The 10,000-nt window shown below is 40.5% G+C and overlaps 1 protein-coding gene across 1 annotated transcript in view; it reads left to right on the top strand.

Moving 5' to 3' along the window:
- LOC122249505 (synaptotagmin-10) overlaps positions 1–10,000 on the top strand; it is a 122,513-nt gene that overhangs the window by 8,452 nt on the left and 104,061 nt on the right. The window contains exon 2 of the mRNA XM_043010428.2: positions 7,112–7,838. Within this exon, the coding sequence (XP_042866362.1) occupies positions 7,730–7,838 (109 nt within the window). The 5' untranslated portion in view covers positions 7,112–7,729. The remainder of the gene's footprint in view (positions 1–7,111; positions 7,839–10,000) is intronic.

The raw sequence follows: 10,000 nt of genomic DNA, 5'->3' as shown, positions 1-10,000 counted from the left end.
TACCCAGGTTGATATCTGTACGAGTTTCATCGATGTAAAATCCAGATTTAAGGTGCCCTTCAGTCATACATAAACGAGATTAAACAAATGACGACTTTGTTTATTGACAACTTGGCTTAATCTTCACCATTTTTTTTTTTTTTTTTTTTAAGCCTCGAGAAACCGGTTCAAGCTTTAGTCGTACTTGTGAAGTCGCAGCAACTCGTCTCAAGCCTTATTAATCATTATCAAGCTTCAGCAAGTAGTCTCAAGCTTCAGAAATTCTTCTCAAGAATCGGCAACTCGTCTCAAGCTTTAGCAACTCGCCAGAACATATACCAAATCATGTTCAGATTCAGCAACTCTTCTTAAGCCATAGCAAGTCGCCTCAAAACTCAGCATTTCTTCTCTCAGCAAGTAACCTCAAGTTGCAGCATCTGGTCCCAAAACTCACCAACTCGTCTCAAGCCTCAGCAGGATCTCATCTCAAGCTTCGACAAGTCACCTCAATCCTTTAGAACTCATCTCAAGCCGTATCACTTCATCTGGATTCCGTCGCCTCATAGAACAGCCTTTTTTAAGTATTGTCCTGCTGGGATTATGAACAGAGGTACAAAACGATAAAGTCGATGGACTGTTATCATCTCGTTCCGATACGTTCTGCCGCACAGCGATATAAGAACTGGCATGGATGGTTAGGAAACAAGTGTTAAAGGGGAAGATTTTAAAGTTGGATACACACACACACACACACACACACACACACACACACACACACACACACACACACACACACACACATATATATAATTATATATATATATATATATATATATATATATATAGATATATATATACAATATATATATATATATATATATATATATATATATATATATATATATATATATATATATATATATATATTAGTTTTGTGTCTATCTGCCTGTGAGTGTGTATGTGTGTATCTCAGAGTGTGTGTTTGTGCTTCTCATCGAGCTACGAACTCCCGAAGACTGACCCATTAGTTACAACTCCACTGGGAAAGCACATCTCTGAATTCACCAATAAAAAAGAAAAGAAAATGCCAAGCGTTAAGCGTATTAAAGAAACTTTGATGAGTTCTGTAGGTTGCCGTTTAGCCTTTTTTCCAATTTGTGTAAGTGACAATATGATTCGAGTTTCAACATGGACGTTGGCCTCAAACTCCATTAGGCAAATTAGATTACACCGTTTACTTGAACTCCGATACGCTGATGGAACCAGCTGTGCGCAGACCAATCTTTAATGAATTCAATTTCCATTATGATAACGGCAATTAATGATAATTTAGTTCTCATCTTGGGGAAGGATCATATTCTATTGAAGTATTATGATGACAATTATGAGAAATGTGTAAATTATTTGACATTTAATGGGTATTATTACAACCCATCATTAATTGTTATCAAATCATTATTATTCAATTATGTCGAAAGTAGATGAGGGTAGATTACGGAACATCTTAATGACAATTATGAAAAATGTATAAAAAAGATTTAGCATTTAGTTGACGTCATTACCATCCATCATTAATTACATCAAATCATTATTAATCAATTATGTTGAAAGTAGATGAGGGTAGAGTACGGAATATCTTAAGGGTAGATTTTTTTTTTTCAAGTAGCGAGATAAGGATGAATAAAAACTAACAGTGGAGGTTTGTGGTCTAAGTGATTTCTTGCAATCGAATACGTAATCACGCAATAGATCAAATATTCTAATCGAACTCAGAGTAGAAAAGAACTTATAAACACGTGTGTGTGGAGCAAGTGCATACACAAACTTATAATTTTGCGAATAAGTGGATCAAAGCCTTTTTGATGTTTCCAGACCACATTTTTCATCTTCCTACACACAGCGTGACTGATACATTTCCATGAACTGTCTTTTATTGATGGTCGCTTTGATGTACATTATTCGGCAAACAAAAAAAAAGACAAAGAAAAAAAAGAGGACTATAGACTTTCAGTATAGAGATGTAAAGAGTTACGCCTACACGGGATATAGAAACACAATACAGTGGTAACGAATCTAGTGATCTAGGACGTACACAACTAAGCTAGCTATCCATACACAGATAAATAATTCACAAACAAGTATACATTAAAGCTGCACTCTCCATCCAATAAAAATACACGCAAAATACGACTAACACGCATTTAATACACACATCTAATTGACAGGCACACAATCTCAGTAGACAAAACACATACATGATACATAATCACACACAAGTATACCACTCAAACACACTAAATCACGCACTTAATCAGACACACACACACGCACAAACACACGCCCGTAACACGACCAACATGCGTATATACATACATATCAAACATGACTAACACACACACTAACGTACATGCACACCTTCAAACATAACATACACGATCTTAAACCATTACTTACACACGTACTTACTCATACACACAAACAATACTTGTAAATTACCCCAAGAAAAGACAATATATGGAAAACGAAATTCGCATCCCAGCCTGATACCTGTTGTTCCCGCTTAAGGTTGCACATCTGCTCTGCAATATTAACGTAATTCTCATTAGCTTTTAATCTAATGGGTACTCACTGTTGATCGCATTGCAAGGCTGCCTTTTATGATTTTTTTTTCTTCTATTTCTCTTGTCTTACCTGTTTATATTCATTCTTTGGTCTATTTTTTTTTTCTATTGAACGGAATGTCTCTCTCTCTTTATTTATCTATATCTGTATTTTTTTTTTGTACTACTTCCTTTATTCCTACAATTATTTCATTATATCTATCTGTCTATCTATATCTATCTATCTATACACACACACACACGAACATATATATATATATATGTTTATATATATATATACATATATATATATTGTATCCCCATATATTCATAGAAATACACACGTGTACGCATTGTGTGTATCTACCTGTTGCCCCCTCTCTCCCTCCTCTTCCTCCCTCCCTCCCCCCTCCCTCCCCCCTTCTCCTCAGCAACACACTCTTATAACCGCAAGATTTCCCCTTGATCAGTCCGAGTGGCTCCCGGGGGACACCAATCTCCCGGAGTGCTCCATCAGACAACATCGCGTTCCGTAATCCCCTTTGTACCTTGATTCCTTGATTCCTTGATTCCGGTGGTTCACGCAGTCAGCGCTCGGTAAAATATTTCGCGCTTAAGTTACCGGACAAGCAATGGACACAGGCTCTGGGCTCTCGCTGGGCTGAGACTGTTTCGTTATTCATGGCTGGAGGAAACGCCTCGCTTCTCTTCACGGGGATTGCGGCGATTGGAATGTGTGGAGGTCGTGGGTTCGGAGGAATGCTGGACGAGCGGGTTTATATATATATATATATATATATATATATATATATATATATATATATATATATATATATATATATATATATATATATATATATATATATATATATATATATATATATATATATATATATGCACACACAAATGCACGCTCAGACACACACACACACACACGAACACACGCACACAAACACAGACACAGACACACACATACACAACGCACACTCAGACACTCAAACACACACACACACTCAGACACATACACACAACGCACACTCAGACACACACTCACACACACACTCAGACACACACACACACACACACACAAACGAGAAGGTTATCCCAACAACACTACGAGTTCATTAAGATAAATATAGATAGCGGTACAAATGAGACTAAACAACTTCACAACACCAAGTGAGGCAATTAAGGCATTCGATTTTCTCGTCTTCAGAATTATATGTAATTCTAAAGACGAGCTAATTGAATATTTATAGTCTTATTTACAGCTTGGATTCCAATAATCCCATCGACCTCAATTTCTTGATCCTCAGATTGATACCATGATTCTTGATATAAGACGGAATTAACCTGAATGGTGGCGAGTAACTTGTTTATTTATTCATTTATTCATTTATTTATTTTTAGAGCTTTGTGAGATTTATGGTGTCGTTCAGTTAATTCTGACAGATGATTGGGAAGTTTCTGTTGTAATTCTATGCAGGAATCTTTGAAGTTTCATAGAACATTTTTTTATTTTATTATGAGGGACTGAATTACTCGACAATTCTTTTAACTGTTTACGATTACTTTTCCGAAGCGAAGACTGTTGATAGTGCTATCTCGTGGAAGTGAAATAACCTTGTTTAAGCAGACTTATTCAACGGAAATCAAAGGTTCCTAGCCTTCTCAGCCATATCTGCTTTCCACAAAAAGGTAAACTGAATTTACACCTTGAAACGTACTGAATATCGGGTAAGAAATAAGGCGACCAAGAGTGATTCCGGGGGATAGCCGGTAATCGTGATGGGAATCGGGGGCTAGGAAGGCCGTTCGCACAATTCGAATCCTCCGTGACCGGTCCTCGTTATGACGCTTTCTTACCATTTTGAATTATCATTTTTGGATCGAGTTTTTCATGTTTCCACATTCTCTCCCCCTTTAAATACGCGTATTGAGCTATTTCGCTCATACCCCCCCCCCCTCCCCTGAAACCCCGGGTTCCGGGATTGGCCATAGGATTGTTTGCTTGGGTAACAAGGACTCTGCGGTAAAGGGCCGTGTGTAAATAATTGTTTTCCTGAATAACTGACGTGCTTAAACGGAAGGAATCCCGTATGCGTATTATTTGTAGAAGATTTATTTAAATGTATATATGGCTCATGTGTTAATCTTTTGAAATACACGACACGACATAACGACCAACAGCAGAGGCAAAATAGTAATCGCCAGATGTAATTTCGTTATTAACATTAGTTGAACATATTTTCATTTTATATATACATGCCCAACATGTAAACTGGAGCCCTGCAAATAAGGAGGAAAGTTACGAAGTCCTGGAATTCTCAAATTGTTGAGTATCACAGATATGGCTTGTTAATACTTTCTAGTATTGTAGCAACTCCCAGAAGAACGGAAAGTCACTGGGATGCTGAGAGCCTCTCGTTAGTTTTCGAAAATCCACGACTACATGGCCATTTCAGCATTTAATATGTATGTAGTTTAAGCTGTTATATTATAGCATACAATACAGGCATTTTTGGAAATTCTTTGGATTACTACAATCAAGAAAAAACTAAGTATTGATCGGATATATTTCGTAAATGCAAGTTCATCTAATTGTTTCCATTTGACGCCAATTAGTGCATATAGAATCAAGCAAATTACAAGGTAAAGATTATGTACTTGATCACAGCAGCAAATAACAATTGAATAGATTATATAGTGATAACAATACTTAATATAAGGGGGGTAAATCTATAAGCAATGTGTTTTTTGTGTATTTTATTTATTTAAGTTCTAAGTTAGCAAGTTGGTCTTATAGCCAAGTGTGGATAGAAAGGGCATGTCCATAGAGAGACCTCGTACAGTGAACCTCTGGATGGTGTGGCAGGGTAACCATTGCCCTTTCGAGGACACCATCAGCTGACAATGCACATTCACAGCTGAGTCTAGCTGAGGTCTAGTATGGGGATTATTATTTGCTGGCTTTGATTTTTATTTCTCTTTCGCACTCTCTCTATCTTTCCTCCTCCCCCCCTCTCTCTTTACTCCCCCACTCTCTCTCTCTCTCTCTCTCTCTCTCTCTCTCTCTCTCTCTCTCTCTCTCTCTCTCTATCTATCTATCTATCTATCTATATCTCTCTCCCTCTCTCTCTATCCCTCCCTCTTCTCTCTCTCTCTATCCCTCCCTCTTCTCTCTCTTTATCCATCCCTCTTCTCTCTCTTTATCCATCCCTCTTCTCTCTCTTATCCCTCCCTCCCTCTTCTCTCTCTTTATCCCTCTCTCCCTCTTCTCTCTCTTTATCCCTCCCTCCCTCTTCTCTCTCTCTCTCTCTCTCTCTCTCTCTCTCTCTCTCTCTCTCTCTTTCTTTCTCTCTCTCTCTCTCTCTCTCTCTCTCTCTCTCTCTCTCTCTCTCTCTCTCTCTCTTCTCTCTTTCTCCATCCCTTCCTCTTCTCCCTCTCTCTCCATCCCTTCCTCTTCTCTCTCTCTCTCTCTTTCTCTATCTTTCTCTCTCTCTCTCTCTCTCTCTCTCTCTCTCTCTCTCTATCTCTCTATCTCTCTCTTTCTCTCTCTTTCTCTCTCTCTTTTCTCTCTCTCTCTCTCTCTCTCTCTCTTTCTCCTTCTTCTTCACCTTCTCCATCCCTCTCGCTCTTTTCTCTCTCTCTCTCTTTCTCTTTCTCACTTTCTCCTTCTCCATCCCTCCCTCTTCTCTCTCTCTCTCTCTCTCTCTCTTTCTTTCTTTCTTTCTCCTTCTCCATACCTCCCTCGTCTCTTTCTCTCTCTCTCTCTTTCTTTCTTTGTTTCTCCATCCCTCCCTCTGGTATGACTGTTTTCAAAGTCAAGTCAAATGGGGCCGCGCGCTGTGATTGGTCCAAACACCTCGGCTCCGTATTGGGTAGAGCAAACACGACACAGATTTGTTTCATGCACGGATTATTCTCACAGAGGCAATGGGGGAGGGGGGGGGAGAGAGAGGCCAGTGACCAATTAAATAAGCGGTATTGTTAGACGACAAAAAACAACCCTTTGATTAGAAAAAAAGACTCGTTTGCTATTGAATTCGCATTAGTTGAATAATAAACACTGCTGCCGTGAGTCCAAAACTGCCGTGTGTGAAATTGTTTGTGGAAAGGTAATATAATGGTAGATTTTTAGATTTCAAAATTGTGATATACACAACCTACATGTTCGTGAAGATGATGTGATATGAGAATGAGAAATGTGACAGTTTTGAATATTGTATAATGATATTATCTTGTTTCTGAAATTACCTTTTTTTCAGTAATTCCGTAATTTTGCTATTTTAGTAATTTTCTTGATTGCACCATCTCCATTTTCTCTGAGTATTTACCTCCTTACATCATTCTAACTAAAAATAATCGGAACATACAGAGAAGGTTCAAATGGCAGAATGTATAAAAATTTCTGGTAATGATTATGATGATAACAGTAACATAATAAAAATCCTAAGACATTAAGACAAAAGTTTTTTTTTTCCCGGAATTCGTTCACCAACACTTCCGTCTCTCTCTCCCTCTGATTCCAGATCTGAACGAGTCTCCTCCTCCACAGTCAGCGGGGCGTCTAGCGACCTAGGATGCGCTTTTCCATGTTAGTCAATAGGCTACCTTGGTGAATGCCTGGCTGCACATACAAAAGGCGAATTGATGGTAAAAGCCACGATCTCCCAGCTGGGTTCGGCAACCACCTGTGGCTCGTGAGCGATCTGCGGAGGGGGAGGGGCGAGGTCGTCAGGGGTTGAGGTGATCGCCCGCCATTGCTGACAGCGCGGGGAAGTTGGACGGAAATCGAGAGAAGTTGCCGAGGCGCCTGCTGAGAATATTGCAACCAGGAAGCAAACGAGAGACAGAGAGAGAGAGAAAAAAAAAAAAGACGTGCAATTTACGAGACTTGATCAAACGAAAAGGAAAAAGGAAAATTGAGAGAGAGAGAATTAGGAAGAAAGAGGAGTCGGAAAAGTTTCTTCTGAATTCGTAAACTGAAGCGTCTTAGAGTAAAAGACCTGTTTACTCAGGTTTCGAACACAAGTGTCTCTATTCTCTTAATTATTTAATGAATAAATAAAAGCGCATTGAACTATTATCGCACACAATCGCATAGACGGAAATAAAAACAAACAAACAATAACTCTACCCGTTCTGCTATGACGTCAATAACCGACATAATTACGTCGACCGAATCTCTACTAGCGCCATCTACGGAGTCCTCGAACACCTCCTTTGCTCAACCCTTCGTTAACAACATTGACACAGGTAAGAAGGGCGGAGTTTTAAAGGATTTCAGAAAAAAGGATGTTAAGAGGATTCATTTTTTGGTAGAATAGAAATTCTTTTGTGATTCCATGTTTTATTCTTCGGACAACAGGATGTCGAAAGGCATGGCGGATGCGATCTAATCCTTTACATAAGGTAGCTAATCCTGAGGAGCGTAATGGTTTCAACCAATGTATTCACTGTCCTTTTTACCTTTTTTTTTAACCTAAAGGTACATCTTTTCTTTATATTTCTATCTTTATCTACCGGGTTCTCGCTCCCCCTCTCTCTCTTTACCCGCCTCGCCCTTTCCTGCCCCCACCCCCTTTCTCTGCGCATCTCCCTCCCATCTTTCTTCTCCCCCCCTTTCCCCATCTGCCCCTCTTGCCTTTCGACACGTGATATTACGCAGTGCCATGACTAGTCTCTTTTCCCCCAGTTGTTTCCATTTACACGCCAATGTTTATCTAATCAAACGTAACAGTGGTGTGATTGCTATCCAAGCCTCTCCTTAATCCTTAATCTCTGTAGAAAGGTCTTTCGCATTTGGCTAACTGATTCTGATCGTCCATAACACAAGATCAGAATTCACACACACACACACACACACACACACACACACGCACACACACACACACACACACACACACACACACACACACACACACACACACACACACGAAGCCCCCCTTCCCATCCTCACACAACCCCCTCCTCCCTCCCCCACTGACTCACACTCACAACTCTTCCTCCACCCCTCCCCTCGCCCCACCTTTCCCCCCTCCCCCCTTCCCCTCCCCCTCCCCCCACCAACCAACACTCACAACCCTTCCCTCCCTCCCCACTCCCCCCACTCTCCTTCCACTCCCCCCCCTCCCCTCCCCCACAAACAGCGAATACACAACATCGATCAGATTCCCGAACTACGCCAATCTACTCCCAGCTTTAACGCGTGTGACTCTTAACCACTTCCTGTTTTTAAGTGTCTCTTCCCAATTGCCTTAACTTTGATTTTCATGAAGACACGAAGCATTAACCGAAATAATATCTCGCTTAATTGAACAAATTCAGGATAGCTGCCTCCTTTCGGTTGATTTGCATGTTGTCATATTTGTTGTTTTTTTGGGCGAATATTTCGTATATTTGGTTATATTTATCTGATGGATGTGTGTATGGATCCTATGGGCGGGTGATATGCGTGTTATGGTGAGAGCTGCCGTAGTTGAGGGTATGTTTGGTTGTGGTTTGTCTTTCTTCTATTTCCTTTTCTCATTCTTTCTGTTTCTCTTTTGAATTTTCTTTTTCTATCTCTTTTTCTCTCTCTCTTTCGCTCGCTTTCTCTCTCTCTTTCTCTCGCTTTCTATCTCTCTCTCTCTCTCTCTCTCTCTCTCTCTCTCTCTCTCTCTCTCTCTCTCTCTTTCTCTCTTTCTCTCTCTCTTTCTATCTCTTTCTATCTCTTTCTATCTCTCTTTCTCTCTTTCTCTCTCTCTATCTCTCTTTCTCTCTCTCTTTCTATCTCTTTCTATCTCTTTCTATCTCTCTTTCTCTCTTTCTCTCTCTCTATCTCTCTCTTTCTCTCTTTCTTTCTCTCTTTCTCTCTCTCTTTCTTTCTCTCACTCTATCTCTTTCTCTCTCTGTACCCTCACGTCTCTCTCTCTCTCTCTCTCTCTCTCTCTCTCTCTCTCTCTCTCTCTCTCTCTCTCTCTCTCTCTCTCTCTCTCTCTCTCTCTCTCTCTCTCTCTCTACCTCTCTACTTCTATGCCTCTCTATCGTTGTCTCCCGGCCAACCGCCATCCCTTGCCACCTTTCATATCCATCCCATCACCCTCCTCCCTTTTCCTCTCCCCCCTACCCTTCTTTCCCCCACCTCCCCCTCTCCCCACCCCCCCTATACCTCTCTTTCCCTTACCTCCCCCTCTCCCCTCTCCCCCACATCCTTCTCCTTCCCTTTCCTTCCCCCCTCTCCCCCATCTATCTACCCTTGCCCCCTCCCTCCATTCACCCTCCCCCCCCACACACACACATCTACTACTCCGGCCTTACTTATCGATCTAGTAGGGCTTACCTGCTTTCACCGTCTCTTTACTGTCAGCTGCTAGAAACCGCTTGTTTCTTATTGGCTTCCTTTATAGATCTGTTATTCCCGTTTTTGTATGTTATTC

The sequence above is a fragment of the Penaeus japonicus genome, unplaced genomic scaffold, assembly GCF_977035675.1.
Source record: "Penaeus japonicus unplaced genomic scaffold, GWHDUDI00000001_assembly GWHDUDI00000031, whole genome shotgun sequence".
Lineage (NCBI taxonomy): Eukaryota > Metazoa > Arthropoda > Malacostraca > Decapoda > Penaeidae > Penaeus > Penaeus japonicus.
This window is presented reverse-complemented; position numbering and strand designations above follow the sequence as displayed.